The 19,650-nt window shown below is 54.2% G+C and overlaps 4 protein-coding genes across 7 annotated transcripts; 3 read left to right on the top strand and 1 right to left on the bottom strand.

Moving 5' to 3' along the window:
• Nucleotides 1-7: 7 nt before the first annotated feature.
• Nucleotides 8-6,858, top strand: NOP9 (NOP9 nucleolar protein). The gene is made up of 10 exons (XM_036842283.1): nt 8-383; nt 598-1,041; nt 2,102-2,212; nt 2,787-2,928; nt 4,006-4,198; nt 4,837-4,977; nt 5,388-5,513; nt 5,679-5,915; nt 6,129-6,234; nt 6,584-6,858. Exons 1-10 carry the CDS (start codon nt 137-139, stop codon nt 6,739-6,741), a joined length of 1,905 nt encoding a protein of 634 aa, XP_036698178.1. The 5' UTR covers nt 8-136; the 3' UTR covers nt 6,742-6,858.
• On the bottom strand, nt 6,832-12,220 carry CIDEB (cell death inducing DFFA like effector b). Of its 2 annotated transcripts, none has more exons than XM_036842289.1 (5): nt 12,093-12,220; nt 9,057-9,201; nt 7,992-8,141; nt 7,563-7,753; nt 6,832-7,414 (listed from the first exon to the last, which is right to left on the bottom strand). In XM_036842289.1, exons 2-5 carry the CDS (start codon nt 9,186-9,188, stop codon nt 7,282-7,284), a joined length of 606 nt encoding a protein of 201 aa, XP_036698184.1. In that variant the 5' UTR covers nt 9,189-9,201; nt 12,093-12,220; the 3' UTR covers nt 6,832-7,281. The 2 variants fall into 2 exon arrangements, with proteins under 2 accessions (XP_036698184.1, XP_036698183.1); XM_036842288.1 differs by lacking the exon at nt 12,093-12,220 and adding an exon at nt 9,518-9,668.
• Nucleotides 9,177-14,019, top strand: LTB4R2 (leukotriene B4 receptor 2). Of its 3 annotated transcripts, XR_005018666.1 has the most exons (3): nt 11,287-11,771; nt 12,120-13,604; nt 13,709-14,019. XR_005018666.1 is itself a non-coding variant. In XM_036842285.1 (2 exons), the coding sequence occupies exon 2, from the start codon at nt 12,140-12,142 to the stop codon at nt 13,205-13,207; it is 1,068 nt and encodes a 355-aa protein (XP_036698180.1). In that variant the 5' UTR covers nt 9,177-9,243; nt 12,120-12,139; the 3' UTR covers nt 13,208-14,019. The 3 variants fall into 3 exon arrangements, 2 of the variants coding, with proteins under 2 accessions (XP_036698180.1, XP_036698179.1); XM_036842285.1 differs by lacking the exon at nt 11,287-11,771 and adding an exon at nt 9,177-9,243 and having other exon boundaries at nt 12,120-14,019; XM_036842284.1 differs by having other exon boundaries at nt 12,120-14,019.
• An 838-nt stretch (nt 14,020-14,857) lies between these two features.
• Nucleotides 14,858-18,430, top strand: LTB4R (leukotriene B4 receptor). The gene is given in 4 exon segments (XM_036842035.1): nt 14,858-14,934; nt 17,391-17,746; nt 17,749-18,168; nt 18,171-18,430. Coding segments are annotated over 4 exon segments (1,113 nt in total).
• The last annotated feature ends 1,220 nt before the right edge of the window (nt 18,431-19,650 follow it).

Raw genomic sequence — 19,650 nt, forward strand, 5'->3', positions numbered from 1 at the left:
GGGCTATGACGTGTACGCGGCGCCCCGAGCGCGCGGGCGTGGCTAAACTCTGCCCGGCCCCGGCCAGCACCCGACTGCGTGAGGTTCACCCTGCGGCTAAGGAAGCTTTCGCTAGCGGAGAGGCTCCGAAGCACTCATGGGGCTGGGTCCGCGCTCCCCCCACCAGGCGGGGCGCCGGTTCCCAGCTGGCGGCAAAAGAGGGCGCGGAGCCAAGGGCTCGGGGCGCCCCCCACCAGGCCGCCAGCGACAACCCTGCCCGCCTCCGAATGGGCGCTCCGAGCCGCCTCCGGATGCGCACCCTCACCTGAGCCCAGAAGCTCTGGGGTATTTCCGCCGGGCGCTCTCCGCGCTGAAAGAGGTCCCCGAGACGGGAGAAGAACGAGGTAGGGAGCAACTTTGGGGTGGGATCAAGGGAGGCACTTATTTGGGCATAAAATCCAGGACCGGTAAGGACACTTTCGTGGGTCCCCAGGGTGTGAGGACTTAGTTTCATCTCCTATATCCCCTTCCTCCCTCCCCACCCCTTGGTTAAGTGATGGAACATAACCGTAGCCTCCTCTCATTCTCTTTAATATATTTCTTTTCTTGTTTTTCCAGAGCTGATGGTGCACAATGTTTTGAAAGAAGTGGAGGCTCAGGCCCTAGCCTTGGCCACAAACAGGGCTGGTAGTGAGATGCTGCAGGAACTGTTGGGTTTCAGTCCCCTGAAACCGCTGTGTCGAGTATGGGCTGCTCTGCGGCCCAACTTGCGCTTTGTGGCCTGTCATCGGTGTGGGGTCCATGTATTGCAAAGTGCTTTGCTGCAGCTGCCTCGATTGCTAGGGAGCCCTGCAGAGGAGGAGGAGGAGGAGGATGGGAAGGATGGTCCTTTGGAGACCCTGGAGGAGCTGGGCCTGGGACTAGCCGCTGAGGTGTGTGATGATTTTCTTTTCTACTGTGGAGACACACATGGCAGCTTCGTGGTCAGAACTTTGCTGCAGGTATTGGGAGGGACTCTTCTGGAGTCTGAGAGAGGCAGGCACCGTGGCTCCCAGTTACCTGGTAAGTATTACAGGAAAGGGATATGGACCCAGAGGGAAGGAGAGTTTAGGAAGTTCAGAAGGAGAGAATAAGCAGAAGATTTCTTCATGACCTTGAAGAATTAGCAGAGAAATTAGGTCAGGGATAGCAGGCCAAAGATTAGTGTGTGTAGAGGCCCAGAGGTGAGGATGCATAGGTGTGTTTAGGGAACAGCTGTCAGAAGAATGGGGGCAAGTGGAAGAGATGATTCACTTGAGCATTGCGTTTCAAACTTTTTTTTAACCAGAACTCACAGTATGGAAAAGTTTTTTAAATATGACTCGACATACATATGTGTATATATACACATACTGGATTCAAGCAAAAGGTCAGGAAACAATACCCTTACTACATGCAACCCACTCTGATATTTTCTTTCCCCCTTTTTTTTTGCTGTGCCACACGCGGCTTGTGGGATCTTAGTTCCTCGACCAGGCATCAAACCTGTGCCCCGTGCAGTGGAAGCTTGGAGCCCTAACCACTGGACCGCCAGGGAATTCCCTCCATTTTCATTTTATTTTGTGTGTTACATTAAAAAAATGCTTGGACTTCCCTGGAGGTCCAGTGATTAAGAATCCGCGCTTTCACTGCAGGGGGCGCAGGTTCGATCCCTGGCTGGGGAAATAAGATCCCGCAGGCCATGCAGTGCGGCCAAAAAAAAAAAAAAAAAGCTTGTTGAGACCCACTAGATTGATTTCGTAATACACTCACAGGCAGCAGACCTACAGTTTGAAAAACATTGGGAAATAAGATAGTGAGTTTAGGTGAGGCCTGATTTTGGATCACCTTGAATTCCTGACTGAGGAGTTTGGACTGTCTCCTATGGACCATGGGGGAGCTGGTTGAAGTTTCTTAGAAAAATTAAAACGGAAATGTAGTCTCAGTTCAGTCATCCAGATGAGACGAGACATTGAGTTGTACCAATTGAGTTGTATGTGTTCTGCATCTCCAAGCCGAATCCTTGTTCAACTATGGAATTATTCTTCCTCCTGGATGGCAGTTTGTGATCTCACCACTGCATACGTTCTTGATCTTCCTTCAGAAGCACAAAGGGCCCCATCTCGGGAATGTAAGGCAACCGATTTCGAGGTCCCTGAAACCTTCTTGAGTTGTCTTCAGAACCTGAGCTCCTGCTTTCTGAAGGACATTGCTGGTAAGGAGGGAAATAGGAGGAAATCTAGGATCTTCTTTTTTGGAGGTGATTATCATCAAACAAGGCTCTTCTTTTTTTTTTTTAATAATATCCAGATTTTAATTAATTAATTAATTAATTTATTTTTGGGTGTGTTGGGTCTTCGTTTCTGTGCGAGGACTTTCTCCAACTGCGGCAAGCGGGGGCCACTCTTCATCACGGTGCGCGGGCCTCTCACTATCATGGCCTCTCTTGTTGCGGAACACAGGCTCCAGACGCGCAGGCTCAGTAGTTGTGGCTCATGGGCCTGTTACTCCGCAGCATGTGGGATCTTCCCAGACCAGGGCTCGAACCCGTGTCCCCTGCATTAGCAGGCAGATTCTCAACCACTGTGCCACCAGGGAAGCCCAAGGCTCTTATTTTGATCAGTCTTATCCCTCTTTTTTTCAAATCTTATCTGGTTTGATGTTGTAAAGGCCCTATGTAGACCATTTGTGTCCATAGTCCCTTGAACCTTGTTGCCTGAGGTCAGAGGTTTTACAGGTTGTCTGGATTTTGGGAAAGCCGCTTTTATTATTTCTGCCCTCCCCCACAGTGTTTATCACTGACAAGATCTCCAGCTTCTGCCTTCAAGTGGCCTTACAGATCTTACACCGCAAGCTGCCCCAGTTTTGTGCCCACCTCTGCAATGCTGTGTTGGGCTACCTGAGTAGCCGCAATTCCTCAGCAGATGGCAGGTATGGACAGGGCCTCAGGATTGACCAAGGTGGTGGGCTGTGTGAAATGAATGACATGATGTAGGTATATTGTTTGTTTGTTTTAAAAGACAAAGGTTTTCATTCTGTGTATGTATGTGTGTACATATGTATATATATGAAATATATATATCAGATATATACATGAGATATATATATGAAATATATATGTATATAGCCATGTTATTTTTTTGTCCAGTTTCACTGAGATATAATTGACATACAGCACTGTGTAAGTTTAAGGTGTGCAGCATGATTTGACTGACTTACCTCACAAAACAATGACCACAATAAGTTTAGTGAACATCCATCATCTCATTTACATACAAAATTAAAGAAGTAGGAAAAAATTTTTTTTTTCCTTGTAATGGGAACTCTTAACAACTTGCATGTAAAACATACAATAGTGTTCGTTATATTTATCTTGTTATACGTTACATCCTTAGTATTTATCTTATAACTGGAAGTTTGTACCTTTGACCGCCTTGCGCCAATTCCCCCTCCCGCCAGGGCCCCTGCCTCTGGTAAACACAAATCTGATCTCTTTTCCTATAAGTTTGTTTGTTTGTTTTTTTTTTATAGACTTTTACTTTAAGTATTTGTTTTATTTATTTATTTATGGCTGTGTTGGGTCTTCGTTTCTGTGCGAGGGCTTTCTCTAGTTGTGGCAAGCGGAGGCCACTCTTCATCGCGGTGCGCGGGCCTCTCACTATCGCGGCCTCTCTTGTTGCGGAGCACAGGCTCCAGACGCGCAGGCTCAGTAATTGTGGCTCACGGGCCCAGCTGCTCCGCGGCACGTGGGATCTTCCCAGACCAGGGCTCGAACCCGTGTCCCCTGCATTGGCAGGCAGACTCTCAACCACTGCGCCACCAGGGAAGCCCAGTTTGTTTGTTTTCGAAGTATAATTGACCTACAACACTGTATTAGTTCCTGTCACACAACGTGATGATTTGCTATTTCAGTACACTTCAAAATGATCACCATGGTAAGTCCAGTGATGTGGTTATCTTGGATGAAGTGAAGTGAAGACTATCTGATCACCCTCTCCTCGTCCCCAGTCCCCTACTGCTATTTCTGCGCGATCAGACGAGCTCCAGACTCCTGGAGCAGGTGCTGCTGGTGTCGGAGCCCCCAAAGCTCCAGAGCCTCTTTGAGGATCACTTCCAAGGACAGCTGCAGACCCTGGCTGCACATCCTATTGCTAACTTCCCTTTGCAGCGTTTCCTGGATGCTGTCACCACTCCTGAGCTGGTGAGTCAGGAACTTGGCTGAGTCTGTGTCTGTTAGTTCTTGTTCATTGGGACTTGCTTTATTGTATGCCTGCTTCTGTATTTTCAACAGTGTGCTGGCCGTTCCCCTTGAGAAGTTATTCCTGGAGGCTTCCCAGAGCTTAGGGTGAAGGTGCCTTCTTCCCAGAAAGGATTTGCTTTGGCTTCTCTCAGGTGCCAGTGCCCGCAGGGGACTGGCGTAATTCAAGTTCTCAGCCTGCGCTTCCGTGGCTCACTCAGTCTCTGGGTACTTGGCTACAAATCCATATGAGCACTGGAGCTGCTGTCGTAGCTTCTCATTTCCTTTGCTGCTTAGTGCCAAGACATGCTTCCCTGGGATCTCATGGGTTGAGATCTAGGGTAGAAGGGGAGGTTTAATTCTAGTCCTTCCTTATCCTGAGAGTATGGCCATTTACAATCCCCTCCCCATGGGAGGCCGCACCTCTAAGACTGCCCCTTTGTTCTGGACCTTCCTTATCCGTCCAAACCAAAGTCCTGTTATTGGCAATGCTTTTATGTTTTATCTAGCATGTTCAGTTGTTTTTGGCAGGAAGATTTCTCTGAATAACTCAGCCCACTGTTACCAGAATGCCAGATTCTTTAACCCATGTTTCCCCTCAGCTGTCCCCCGTGTTTGAGGAGCTAAGCCCTGCCCTGGAAGCTGTGCTGGCTCAGGGTCACCCAGGGGTAGTCATTGCCCTGGTCGGGGCCTGCCACAGAGTTGGGATCCACCAAGCCCAGGTCCTACAGCTGTTGTTGGAGGTGAGTGGTGGTTACCCGCAACCCATTTATGCCCTCAGTTCAAATTCCACCTGCTAGGACTTAGCTAATCTTCAGTCGTTGTATCTGTGGACCCAAGAGGTCTAGTGCCCAGGGAGTTCACAGATACAGGGGGAAATGAAGCCAAAACCATCTCATGGCCCTGGAATGAGAATTGTCTCCCAGGACAGAGAGAGAAGTTTTAAGGAATAAATATTTATTCAGTCCCTGCTACATATGTGGAGGCTGTGGATACAGGAAGGCAGATGAGATCCTGTCCGCCTGCAGCTTATGTTCTTGTGGAGTTAGGCGTTCTCATCTGTCCTGAATGCTTTCCCCTGTCTGGGAAGTCGAGGTTAGGGATGAATTAGTTGAGGTTAGTTCTCAGTTTCATGTTTTGTCTTCCCTTCTAGGCGTTCCACTGTGCAGAGCCCTCTTCCCGGCAAGTGGCCTGTGTGCCTCTCTTTGCCACTTTGATGACTTATGAGGTGTACTATGGACTGGCGGAGGAGGAGGGGGCAGTGCCCGCGGAGCACCAGGTGAGGTAGGGGAGAGGCCAAACCTGTGACTAACTGGGGACCAGGCCTCCCAGGGCTTAGGAAGCCCCTCACCACTGAGGTGAGGGTGGTGAGATCTCTGGCTTCATCCAAGTGAAGGTGGCAGTTTGGTGGCTGCCTCCTAATTCCCTGTCTCTGTCCTTCCAGGTAGAAATGGCCACCGCCAGGGACCTGGGGGAAGTGACAGTCCTTGGGTCTCTACTGCTCCAGCATTTGCTGCAGTTCTCCAGTCCTGGTCTTATACTTCGAAGTTTGGGCGCCTTGACAGGACCACAGCTTCTGACTCTGGCCCAAAGCCCTGCTGGTTCCCATGTGCTTGATGCTGTCCTGACCAGCCCCTCTGTGACACGCAAGCAGCGCCGCCGGGTGCTGAAGACCCTAAAGGTTAGATTTCTGGCTTCTGCTTTGATTCCTCTGCCATCCTCCATTTAGAGAATGTGAGCTTCCCCCAGGACTGTCCTTTGGAGTCCCAGAGAGGATATGTAGTTCCTAGACTGCTTCACCTCAGCCTCTTAACTTCAGCCCTCACGCCCACCCCCACCCAACACACTTCTGTGGATTGCCCTAGAGGGCCCTACCTTGCTTGTCTCAATGCAGGGACAATATGTGGCTCTGGCCTGTAGTCGCCACGGCAGCCGTGTGCTTGATGCCATCTGGAGTGGGGCAGCCTTGGGGGCCCGGAAGGAAATTGCTGCTGAGCTGGGTGAGTACCAGCACCGATCTTGGACCTTTCCAAATGTTCCCTTTCCTCACTCTAAAGAGCTGGGTGGCTGGGAATGGACCTAAGTTAAGCAGAGACTTCAGTTCCAAAGGGTGGTCTTGGCCATGGGTTCTTGGCAGTCTGCTCTCCCCGGCCACTCTGTGGACGGTGCAGCCCTGTGCTCCCACCCCTCCTCCTGACTTCTCTTCTTTGGACAGTGGGGTGTTAACTCTATCCTGAGGCAGACCCAGGGTTCCAAAAAAATGGAGGGACCTTCACCCCAAGTAGAGTCTCTTCAAGGATGGGTGGGTGACTGCACGGTGATACTGAACATGAATGGTTCCCTTTGCAGGGGCGCGGAACCAGGAGCTGATAAGGGACCCTTTTGGCCACCATGTAGCTCGAAACGTGGCCCTGACTACCTTCCTGAAGCGGCGAGAGGCTTGGGAACAGCAGCAGGGGGCGGTGGCCAAGCGGAGGCGGGCCTTGAACTCAATACTTGAAGACTAAGGCCTTTGGATCTGGGACTGGGTGTTGATGGGGCAGGGGGAAACGGAGTATCTATCCTGTCCTGTTCCTAGTTTAAATTGGAGTCAAAAGTCTTATTGATAAACATTTTTATATTTTTACTGGAAACACCTTTGTTATTTTGGGGGGGAAGGGTACAAAGAAATAGAGATCTCAAGGTGAAGTTAGAGAGGGCTCTCTTCAGGGCACTGGGGAGCTTAGGGACAGGAGGGGAGTGGTAAGGACCTCTAGATGTAGCAGCAATCAGGGTGGGATCCAGATGCCTGTGGACAGGCTGTGGCCTTTCAGGGTAAGTGGGAGGCTGGAAAGATGGCTAGGAATGGATAGTATTCTTCAGCAATGGGTATAGGCTGGGGTGGAAGGCGTTAGGCTGATGGGCCTGTCACTATGGGATCAGAAGACTGGGGAAAACAAGCGAGTTAGTGAGCCTGCACTGTGTGTAGACCCCAAACTTGACGCTGTCACAGTCCTTACAGTCTGTCTCTTGGAATGAGTCTAGGGGCAGAAGCTCAGAGCCCCTTCTCAGTAGGGTTGGAGGCGACCCTGCCGCTGCCACCGCTCAGTCCCTTCCACTGCATGACGAAGGGTGGAGGAAATTCCCAGCAGCATGTGGCCCAGGCCTTGCAGCAGTGCGGAGGCCCATCGGAGGAGCTCCCTGAAGGGCAGAGACAAGAGGAAGTCACGGGGTGGGGGAACCTGGGAGGAGGCCACAGGCTGGGGTCTGGGGGTTTTCCACAGGGGAGCTAACGGGGTAGGGGAGTGCAGCTGTAGGGATGGGGAACTGTGACATGTTGGTCTCTGACCTGAGTATTTTCTTTGGGCCGAGTCCTTGAATGTCACAGCTCATGGAGTAGAGCCCGTAGAACGTGGCTTTGATGTTCAGGCTGCCAAAGAGGTCTCGAGGGTTTTGCTTGTACACATCGAAGGTGATGCGGGCGATGTCCTTGCTGTGCTTGGGCTTCTCCCGGCCCAGGCCATACGACAGCACCCCACCCTGTAGGGCCCCCCCATCGGTGCAATGGACCCTCACATACTGACACCCACCACTAATCCCCGTCAGCACTGGGACAGACCCACCCTTGCCTGGACTGTTGGTCCGCTATAAGGAGTCATCGACAACTCCTCACCTCTCCCATCGCCTCTGCCCCCAAGATCAGGGTTAGGCAGCAGAAGAGGCTCGGGAGAGACAGAAAGGGTCAGTGGCCTAAGCAGCCCCAGTGTGGGCCTCTCACCCTGCTGGGGCTCCAGCTCTGTCCCAACTCCAGCACCATCAGGCATGTGTCATCCTCCAACAGCTGGAAGAAGTCCTCACTGTCCACTGTGGTCCCATCCTCCTCCAGCACCAGTGTTAGCACTCCACTCAGCATCAGAGTCTCCAGTGCCTGCCCAGTGGCAAGAAGTAGGAGGGAAGGGGCAGAGCTTATCCCATGCCCCTTCCCCGTCCAGCTGCCCGGCACCCAACGGTTGACCCTAGATGCTGATTGATATCCCAACTCTCCTTCCCGGTGCTTTGCCATCCCTTCTAATGGCTCTAGCTCACGGTGTTCTTTAGTTGTTGGGGGACCCTCACTAGGGGCTGTCCTTTTCCTATTTGTTCCTGCTTTGCTCCTACCATGTCACTGTCATCTCTCTCAGCTTCCCTCCAAGCCATGCCTACTGGTTAGGAATTGAAAAGCTAGCCAGTTTCTCTTGAATGGGTATAGGCATTATGCTGACGGGGCCTGTCACGATGGGGTCTTATCTCCAGTGTCCCACCTCACTCTCCCCGACCCTCACAGAGTTCTTCAGAACTATTTTCAGTAATAATAACTTTTAACCTTTTTGAGTCTTCACTAGTGTCAAGTATCTATGTAGCACTTTACATACATTATTCGCTTTTACTCCTTTCAGCAGCCCTAGGAGGTAGTTGTATTACTGTTCCCTTTTTACAGATGAAGAAACTGAGGTTTTGATAGGCTGAATAACTTCCCAAGTTTTGACACTAGGAAGCGGCAGAATCAGGATTTGAATTTGATCTGTCATACAAATTGCCGTTCCATACTGAGTTCTGAAATCTATCCCTCCAACCCTGTCTACTCCTTTCCCGCCCCCAAAGAAAAGCCCACTCCTTGGGGAAAAAAAAAGTGCATTGAGTCAAATGCAGCCGAAGCCACTGGGCTCACCCCACTGCTTTCAGCTCTCAGAGGGAGGGGCACCCATGTAGCCGCAGCCCTTCCTGCTCGTTATTCCAAGCTCACACTCTTCCCTAGCCCCTTGGCTGCCCCTGCTCTTGGAACCCAGGGACTTGGCCCACTCACCTTGTTTAGCAGTTCCCGGCGGGTGGCAGCTGTCAGGCCTTTCCGGGTGGCGCGCTTGTGATCACAGACACGGAAAGGTCGCCGGGGTGGTGGAGCCGAGGTCCAGACCCTACGGCCCAAATCGGAGCTCATACTGGATACTGACCTGCGAGGTGGGAAGAAAGGTCAAGAAGGAGTGAGGGGTTTGGTGAGTGCAGCGGGGGTGATGGGTGTGGGATAGCTGGAGCGTTAGGGAAGTTGGGAGGGAGGGATCTAGGTGTGCAGATTAAAGTAGCTCGGGGAGAGAGGGAGAGACCACGGACTGGGGGTGGGGGCAGTTCAGGAGCTGGACAAGCCCACTGTGAAAAGGGGCAGGGAGGGGAAGGGGTACAAATTCGAAAGTTTTCTAGGGTCTGAAAGCAGCTTTGTCACCCTGCCTATATCCCCAGAGCTGGAGAGTGGAGAGAAGGGTTAGAAATCACCTGAGCAGGCCGCTGGGGTCCAGGGCAGAGAGGTACTCCATGGTGGAGGGAAGGAGCAGGAGAGTTGCCTCTCCCGGGAGTTCTGGGCTGGGTGGTTCTCCACGGGGTTGGAGCTGAAGTGGTGGTGTTTTCTGTTACGGAGCTGGGATCTCAGCCCCAGCGAGGTGGGGTATGAGTCAAGCCCGGACTCTGGCCCCCCTGCCTGGCCAGCGAGAAGGGCAAAGTCCAAGGGGAGGGAGGAGGGGAAGGGCCAAGTGGGGTCGTGGAGGAAGGATCGAGGCCCAGATATATCCAGCAAAAGCCATGGAAGTTTGTGTGTGTGTCTCTGGTGGCAGCGTGTGATGTGAGGGTAAATGGGAACTATGTAATTGGATGGAATGTGATCTCCGGTGTGTTTCTTTATATCGAGGTAATTTCTAGGGCCAGTTTCTTCTGGCTCCCAATCTGTGTGAAGCTGGTTATGTGATTTGCTCTGTATGTGCTGCCACCTACTGAAAAAGCCATGAACTGCAGCTTTAGGAACAGGGAGGCCGTGCTGAGGATGGGCAGGGCTTGGAGAAAATAGGACACCTCCAGGCTGTGTGCCTGGGTGGGGTGCGAGGGGAGGATGGGTCCTGATCCATGGATCCAGAATCACCAGGATCCTGTCTGGGACCCTGGCCTTCCTGCTTTCATGCTCTTCCCTCTGTGGGCTAGGGGAGGGGCTGGCTCAACACTTCTCTTCAGAAGAACTGCCTGCTTCAGCTGCACTGGATTAGTCATTCTCTCACCTTTCTCCATTGGCCACTTTATAGGCATGAAAGAGATGTGGATAGCGGAAGAGGGGATGGGTCCTTTGATGGCATCAGGACTTTAGCATTCGGTGCCCCGTGTCCCATCTCTGATTTCAGCTGCAGTTGTGATGAACAGTTGTGAGGAAGCTCAGACTCTCACTGTCAGTGAATCCCTCACATGAGCATAAGTCTCTCTGATTTCCTGCCCAGGAGTCTTATCTGAAGCTGTAGCAGCCCACTCAGCCCCCTGACAAGTACAGGCTGCAAGTGTGTATAAGGGCATTAATGCCTCTAGGACAACCCTTAAACAATGGGGAATGTGAGCTGGCCATAAACGCCCATCTTCTGTCTTTCTGGAAGTTATTTTGTGCACTCAGAGGTTCCTGATGCCCACTGAATATTGGAACTCAATAACACACTCTTACTGGCTTTCCTCTTCCCTCTCTTCCCCTGCTCCCTCACTCCTGCTTCCCGACCTGACCCCCCCAAATACAAGATTACCTGTACCCATGCCCTCGACTCAGGCTCTGCTTTGGAGGGAACCCAAACTGAGACAAGACTGGTGTCCTGGCTCCCAAGAAACCCCCTTCTGGCTGTTGACTGGGCAGAAGCCTTTTTTCCCTTTCCCTAAATTTCATCAATCTACCAAATTTCTTCCTTTCCAAGCTTTGCCCAACCTCACGACCTAGAGAAATAAGTCTCTACACTGTGCCCTTTCCTTTTTCCTTGCGTTGTATCCTGGTGCAGCCTGGCAGTGTGGCCTCTTCATGGCTGTGAGTTAGGACTCCTCAACCAGGCTATAAGCCCCTCACCCTTCCATGCATCTCCCATTCCGCCCGGAACTTAGCCCATGCTTTACACTGAAAGCTGTCATTGACAGCCCACTGAGAGCTGTGAGGGCGGAATGACTGGGGCAGGGTCCCAGGCAAGAGGTGAGAGGGGTAGGTAGGAAGCTGAGGAAAAAGGGGGCTCAGCAGGGTCAGGAGTCTGAAAACAGGCAAAGGTAGAGCAGCTGGGGGAATGAGGAGTTGGGACGCCTTCTCTGCTGAGTGCAGGCAAGAGCGGCCAGACAGCATAAGAGCTGCAGGGTGGGAGGATTGGGACCAGAGGGTGGGGGGCAGGGGGTGGGGAGGGATGAGCGCAGAAGCAGGACCCAGGGGCAGGATCCGGCAGTGTCCCTACTCACCCACACGACCAGGGGACCTTATCTGCACCCCTTCAGCTTATCCCGTTTCCTGGGGAGGCGGGCTCTCACACGCCTGGACATGTTAGTGATGGGAAGCAGCAGGGTGAGGGAGGGGCCCCAGGAAAGGCCCGAGAGGAGCCCCACCTTGTCCCTCCCTGTTTTCGCCTCATCCTCTGCCAACCTGACAGGCACAGGACAGGATTAGGCACCTGGCCCACTGCTCCTTTGCCTTTGGGCTTCCCCAGGCCCCTGGAGGGCCCCCGGAGGGCCCCCAACCCTGCTCGCTCCCAGCTGGGTAAGTAGATCTGCCCATGAGACCATACTCCCTTCCACTCACTTTTGCCCTGCGGTATAGGCAACAGGGCTGGACGAAGAAGGAGAGGCCAGGTTAGGAGGGTGGAAGGTGGAGGCAGTGACAGCCTGGGAGTCAGGACTGGGGAGGTCAGCTGACCCAGAGCAGAGGATTTGGGTTCCAGGAAGCAGTGTTTGAGCTGAGGCTGGGGTCCTGGAGGAAGAGACAGAAGCTCCCAGACAGAAGAGAGGCCGGCTGCAGAGGAGTGAGGGAGGCACAGTCCCTTCTCACTGGCATCAGGCGTAACGTGCGCCTTTGCCCCACCTGAAAGCGCTCCATGGCTCCTTCCAGCCTCCCGTAGGCGCCTAAGGATGTCGGTCTGCTACGGTCCCCCGGGGAACGAGACGCTGCTGAGCTGGAAGACCTCGCGGGTCACAGGCACGGCCTTCCTGCTGCTGGCGGCGCTACTGGGGCTGCCTGGCAATGGCTTCGTGGTGTGGAGCTTGGCGGGCTGGCGGCCCGCACGGGGGCGACCGCTGGCGGCCACGCTCGTGCTGCACCTGGCGCTGGCCGACGGCTCGGTGCTGCTGCTCACGCCGCTCTTCGTGACCTTCCTGACCCGGCAGGCCTGGCCGCTGGGCCAGGCGGGCTGCAAGGCCGTGTACTACGTGTGCGCGCTCAGCATGTACGCCAGCGTGCTGCTCACCAGCCTGCTCAGCCTGCAGCGCTGCCTCGCCGTCACCCGCCCCTTCCTGGCGCCCCGGCTGCGCAGCCCGGCCCTGGCCCGCCGCCTGCTGCTGGCCGTCTGGCTGGCCGCCCTGGTGCTCGCCAGCCCGGCCGCCGTCTACCGCCACCTCTGGGCGGACCGCGTGTGCCAGCTGTGCCACCCGTCGCCCGCCCACGCCGCCGCCCACCTGAGCCTGGAGACCCTGACCGCCTTCGTGCTGCCCTTCGGGCTGGTGCTCGGCTGCTACGGCGTGACGCTGGCGCGGCTGCGGGGCACCCGCTGGGGCGGCAGGCGGCAAGGGGCGCGGGTGGGCCGGCTGGTGGGCGCCATCGTGCTGGCCTTCGGCTTGCTCTGGGCCCCCTACCACGCTGTCAACGTGCTGCAGGCGCTCGCCGCGCTGGCTCCGCCCGAAGGAGCCTTGGCGAGGCTGGGCGGGGCGAGCCAGGCGGCGCGAGCCGGAACCACGGCTCTGGCCTTCTTCAGCTCCAGCGTCAACCCGCTGCTCTACCTCTTCACCTCCGGGGATCTACTGACCCAGGCGGGTCCCCGCTTCCTCACGCGGCTCTTTGAGGGCTCCGGAGAGGCCCGAGGGGTCGACCACTCTAGGGAGGGGACCGTGGAGCTCCGAGCTACCCCTCGGCTCAAAGTGCTGGGGCAGGGCCGTGGCAATGGAGACCCTGGGGGCGGGGCGGAGAAGGACAGTCAGGGATGAGACCCTTGACGTCAAACCCTACAACCGGGCCTGCTCTTCCCTATCCCTTTCCATCGCCTTCCAGAACTCAGGGAACCACTCTGGACGGATTGGGGATCCTTCTCTGACCATAGTTTGGATCTGTCTGGGCAGAATTATCATACATCTGGGGCAGGCCCAGGTTCCTCAAACTGAGGGACTATGAGTGGTGGTGGTCCGTGTTAAAAGAGTATCATGTACTTGCAGGTTGGCATGTGCCCAGGTGCCAGAGCTGCTTACTTGTTGCCAGAAGCTATTGTGAAATACACTGGGTGGCCGTTATGTTGCAGCAAAAATAGAAATGAGACTTTTCTGATAAGCAAGGAAAATAAGCAAACAATGAACAGGCTGGGGAAACAGCATAAACAGGCCTGAAAGAGTTAAGCAATCTTGGTTACTCTTTAGCTGTTACTACTAACAAACACTTGTAGCTAGACTTGTCCTTCACAAAGCTAAACAAAGCTAATTACTCTGATTCCATAGGAATTATACTCTGCACCTGGCATTCTTCTCCCCCTACACTCTCTCACAGCATTAAAAGAAGGTCACGGGCGGATAACTTCAAGGACACCAGACCCGGTTGCCTGTTGCTAGCTGTGGCCGTTTTAAAATATTGCAAGAAGAAGACGAATGCAAAACCTTCACCACTTTGATCCTTATCACTTACCCTGGACTTCGAGTTCCACCTATAAGACCCTCTGTAATCCCCCAGGAGAGGGGGAGCACAGTTCTTGAGGCGCTAGCCTACTGTGTTTCCCTCTTGCCTGGCCAAAGGAATAAAGCTACTCTTTTCTATTTCCTCCAGACTTTGTCTCCGTATTTCTATTCGGCATTGGTGGACAGGGAGCCAAGCTTTTGGCAACAATTACACCATGGCTTAAGCATGCTCCCTCCAGCGGTTCATCATACCTGAGTGATACCGAAGTCACCTAGTTCCCTGCTGGGTCAGGCCAAGGCTGGGCAATGCCAGCCTTCGGTGGCATCATGACCTGTCCTCCCCAGCCCAGGTGGCCTGGTTCCCCCAAGCCAACCCATAGAACCGCTTTGGAAATAAAGAGAGAAAGAGGAAGGAAAGGTATGAGTGCTTGGATGAGGGGTGGTGATGGGATCCATTCTTTGGGGTCTGTTAGAGCTGAGTGGAGAGGAAACTGGCTCTGGAAGGGGAAAGTCAATCTGTGGGGTTTGAAAGGAAAGTTTTCTTGTCTGTCTTGTGGTTGGTACAGTGGGGGAGGGGCCGTGGGAGTCTGAGACTTACCTTCTTTGAATCTAAGTCTCCCTGCAAAGGTCACCTGACTCAAAAAGGAGCCCAGGAACAGGCATTCACTCACCCAGGGGCCCTCTGGGGGCTGGGGATGATGGGTATGGGGAGTGGTGTGGATATCTGGAAGACAAGAGGAATTTTTCAGGGAGGTGCCACCTCTCCTTTCTCTCTTTCTCCTCTTTGCCAAGTCTTGACTCCTCCCAAGACTGCTAGCTGTTCCTCATCTCCCCCAGTACTGCTCAGCCCCCATCTTTTGGAATCTTTCTATCTCTAGGTCTCAAAATTGTTCTGGATCCTGACACTTTTGAGTTTGGGGATGTAGGATGGGGTCCTTTTTAGGGGATGTCTGTGTGCACACACGTGTGGTCACCATGGTGACCAACCCATCCCCGTTTGCCCAGGACTTTCTCAGTTTTAGCACTGAAAGTCTCTTGTCCCAGCCCCCTCAGTCTGTGGCAAACTTAGATGGTTGTTTACCTGAGAGGTCACCCTGACCATCACCCTGGTTCTGCTTTAGTGACTGTTCACACCACCCAGGCAGAGCCCAAGAGAGAGAGCAAAGGAAATCCAGTTCTCAGGGTCACGTCAGGGCCACCAAAACTGGGGTTGGGATGGAGCTCCGGACCTGGGGGACAGAGAGTATGCCTAGAATGTCTAGTCTAGGGCAGAGGAAGACAGGCCATTGAGAGAAATGGAGGTGGGGAGCAGTTTGGGAGAGGAGGCAAAGACAACCCAGTTCCTGTCAGAAGGGATTTCTGATTGACCCTGGAGCTCTGAGCTGGAAGCTTCTATCCCCAAACACCAACCTCATGGGCTTCTTCCTGTCCTTGCACACTGGGGCAGAGGCTCCCCAACTTCTGTTACACACTCCCCTTCTCACACACCCTCTGTGGTCAGAAAGCCCTTCCTCAACTCTGTCTTCAGTTCTTGCTGCGGTTTCAGCCCATTTCTTTTCGCCATATCCTCTGCCTGATAACTGCTGGGTCAACTCTGCTCTGGCTTTTCTCAAAGCAGGAAAGGTAGGGGCACTACAGAGGATAAGGGACCTCAATGACCACCATTACACTGTGCATCTTTCCTGAGAAGAGGCAGACTTGGAAGGGAAGCAGGAAGGCTCATGGTCAGATGGAAGATAAGACTTTTTGGTTCTTAGCTTCGCAGGAGAGTTCAAGAGGAGACTGTCCTCATTCCAGGGGGCCAGAAGAGTGACCCTTCTGGGGGCTGTTTCCCTTTCCACATTCCTGGTTTCCCCTCTTGGCAGGGCAGGCATAAGGCATCACTGCCCTCACTCCCTCATGTCTGCTCCCTGTGTTCACCTCTGCTTTCTCTGTGTGTCTAAGGTGGGACAGAACAGTCAGCTGTGGGAAGGTAGGAAAGAGGTGGTGCTGACTTCCTTGCCCAGCGCCCAGATCTTGGGTCCAAATTCATGTGGCAGGGTAGCCACATGGGCAAACACAAGGCAGGTGGTTCGGGAAGGGGAAGAAATTGTCATTCTGTGTGATACTAGAGAGACCATTTGGACTTTGGCTTCTACCAAAGAGAATGGAGATTGACCTAGAATGGAACTAGTTCTTTTAAGTGAGGAGAGGGATAGGGGTGCTGGAAGAGGGTCCTCTCCCCCAAATCCCGGTCATGGCTTGAATCCAAGCCAAACACAGAATGCTGTCCTCTTTGACATCACCTGACCCAAACCCAGAACCTAGCCACAGTGTCAACCTACACTTCCTATTAATCTAAAAATCGACATCGTTCACAGAAAATATAAAGATACCCAACATGCTGACCTCTCAATCTGAGTCCATTTCCCCTCTCTGGCTTCCTTCCCTCCTTCTCCTGTATGACGCAATTTATTATTTTGTTCAATTCTTCAGTCTAGACCTGCATGTGAGGCCACACCCCAGCCTACTCACCCCCTCACCCCTCTTTCCTCTCTCACTGCCCCTTCCGGGGCTCTTCTCTTCTGGCCCCACCCCTGAGGAGTCTTCCTCCCAGCTGGGCTCTTCTGGAACATGAAGAATATTCCACCTCATCTAGTGAAGGGAGGGGGTAGGAGTTTCCACCCCACCCTCAGGAAGATGTGTCTTCTCCCTCCCCTGCTCTGTGGTACTTCCTCTCTGGCTGACTTAGCTGATAGAACCTGGACCCCAGGCCAGGCCCCTGGCACTGGGACAGATCTGGGGATAGGCTACACCACTCTGTTCTCACCCTGGGATTGACACCAGCTTCCAACCAGTGCTCGGCAAAGCCTTAAGTAAGTTTCCTGGGAGTAGGGGAGGCGGGGCGGGGGGCAGTGTGAAGCCATAAGAGAAGGTCCAAAGGAATTTCCAAAGAAAGCCTGACCAGTGGTAAAATGACTTGGGAGGACTTAGTCTTGTCTCCTGTCTACGAAATCCTCCCCATCCCTGTTATTCTTGGTGGGCCCTGGGCATCTCTTGGGCGAGTGGGTAGGTGGTTGGAAGAAGTCAGTGGGACTGAAGGGCTGAGGGCCTGGTGGGGGGAAAAGGAGCTAGCCTTTTGAGGGGTGCAGCATTGGTAAGGAAAGTCCCCACTTTGGTTCTGGGTTTCAGGGTCTCCTGAGGGAAGGAGGCTGAAGGGTCTGGAAATACTGCTTCTGCTGTTGCTATATATTTTGCAATTGGGTCTGTGGGCAGGAAGGGGCCCTGTGGCCCAGTGAGGAAATTAGTCTTTCTACTCAGCCAGATCCCCTTAAGGCAGGTCAGTTGGCAGTGATGAGGGCAGTATACTGCGGAGGTGCATCTGATGCTGCTGGTCTTGGAGACAGAGTAGAATACCCAGGCTAGGTGTGTCCAGGGTGTCAGGAAACCCTTGTCCCTTCCCTCATGTGCGTGTCCGCCCTCGCTCTCCAGGTCCTTGCAATGGCCACGAGCACTACATCTCCTGAAGCACCTCCTCACCAGGTGTCATGTTCATGTCTCTGCTGGTTATCATCGTACTGTCAGTGGCACTGGCTGTGGGGCTGCCTGGCAACAGCTTTGTGGTGTGGAGCATCCTGGTAAAGATTCGGAAGCGCTCTGTCACTGCCCTGCTGGTGCTACACTTGGCCCTGGCCGACTTGGCCGTATTGCTCACTGCCCCCTTTTTCCTCTACTACACGGCCCAAGGCACCTGGACTTTTGGACTGGCTGGCTGCCACCTGTTCCACTATGTCTGCGGGGTCAGCATGTATGCCAGCGTCCTGCTTATCACGGCCATGAGCCTGGACCGCTCGCTGGCGGTGGCCGTCCTCTCTGCGTCCCAGAAACTCGCACCAAGACAGTTGCCTGGCGGTCGCTAGGAGGCATCTGGGTGGTGTCTGTCCTGCTGGCCACGCCCGTCATCTTGTACCGCAAGGTGACGCTGGGATCGGACAACAGGAGCCTGGTCTGCTTCCCGAAGTACCCCAGCGAAGCACATAGGGCTTTCCATCTGTTCTTCGAGGTGGTCACCGGCTTCCTGCTGCCCTTCCTGGCCGTGGTGGCCAGCTACTCCGACATCTGGCGCCGGCTGCGGGTCCGGCGCTTCCGCCGCAGCCGCTGCACCGGCCGCCTGCTGGCCTTTATCATCCTGGCCTTCGCTGCCTTCTGGCTGCCCTACCACGTGGTGAACCTGGCCGAGGCGGTCCGCGCGCTGGCGGGCAAGACAATGGGGTCCGGGCCCGAGAGTCAGAGGCTGCACCTGGCCCGCAAGCCCTCATAACGCTGGCCTTCCTGAGCAGCAGCGTGAACCCCGTGCTGTACGCATGCGCCGCCGGCGGCCTGCTGCGCTCGGCCGGCATCGCCCTCGTCGCCAAGCTGTTGGAGGGCACTGGCTCCGAGGCGTCCAGCAGCCGCCGCGGGGGCACCCTGGCCCAGACGGTGAGGGGCGCCCCCGCCTCTCCCGAACCTGGCCCCGCCGAGAGCCTCACTGCCTCCACCAACCCTCTGGAGCGAAGCGAAGTCAACTAGGCCTGCGGGGTGGCGGCAGCGGAAGGACGCTCGCTTTCCTCCTGGGGGAATACGCCCACGCTGGCCTGACCCAATTCTTCAACCTCCTCTTACCCAGATGGCGGGTGGAGCGGAAGAGAGGGAGGGGAAGGGCAAGTCAGGGCAGAGTGGGAGCCTGGCCCCCACGGGCAGCTTTGCAATTAAAACTGAAGTCTGAAATTGGGTCAACCCTGTGTGTGGGGCATGTGTATTATGGCGGACTCGGGTGCTCCTGGTTGCCCTTATGGGTGTCCTTCTCAGTAGCTGAGAGGCACATCCTTTAGTTTCCCATGATTTTCAGTTTTGGAAGAGACACAGACATAGAAATCAGACCTCCTTCCCTCCCTGCTTCTGAGGCAGGTGGTCTGCAGGTCATACTGAGAACAACACAGGGCTGCAGACCCCTGAAGGAGCTGGCCAAGGAAGACCACCCATGTGGGCTCATCACTCCAGACTCTCCGACCCAGCGGACCTTCACTCCCTGACTTAGCTAACCTTCTGAGAACACTTAGCACTGCTGTGAGGTGTCTGCCCTGAAGGCTGTGATGGGTATCTTTATTAGCAGGACTCCAACTTCCTACCAGTAATCTTTGTCCTCTCAGTGGGAGATGTCCTAGGGGATGGCTTGCCTTCCCTCTGTCTCCCAAGAAGGCCTCACTTGAGAACCAAGTCATCAGATCTTATCCCCTAGAGTTCTGCATCATCAGCATTCTGCCAGCCCCTAAAACGCTCTGGTGCAGGCTGGAGCTGAGGGCCCTCTGTGATGTGGTCACCCTTAGGAAATGAAGATTTGCAGAAGTGAGAAGGTTGAGTCATTCTTTCCTAGGGATGACTGTTGTCTTGGAGAGTCTTGGACTGGCTCTGTTCTGACAGCATTTTAAGAAGATTGTAGGGGCTTCGCTGGTGGTGCAGTGGTTAAGAATCTGCCTGCCAATGCAGGGGACACGGGTTCGAGCCCTGGTCCGGGAAGATCCCACATGCCACGGAGCAACTAAGCCCGTGCGCTACAACTACTGAGCCTGCACTCTAGAGCCCGCGAGCCACAACTACCGAGCCCATGTGCCACAACTACTGAAGCCCGTGTGCCTAGAGCCTGTGCTGCACAACAAGAGAAGCCACCGCAATGAGAAGCCCGCCCACTGCAACAGAGAGTAGCCCCCACTCGCCACAACTAGAGAAAGCCCGCGTGCAGCAGTGAAGAC

This window comes from Balaenoptera musculus, chromosome 2 (assembly GCF_009873245.2).
Source record: "Balaenoptera musculus isolate JJ_BM4_2016_0621 chromosome 2, mBalMus1.pri.v3, whole genome shotgun sequence".
In the NCBI taxonomy this organism is placed as follows: domain Eukaryota; kingdom Metazoa; phylum Chordata; class Mammalia; order Artiodactyla; family Balaenopteridae; genus Balaenoptera; species Balaenoptera musculus.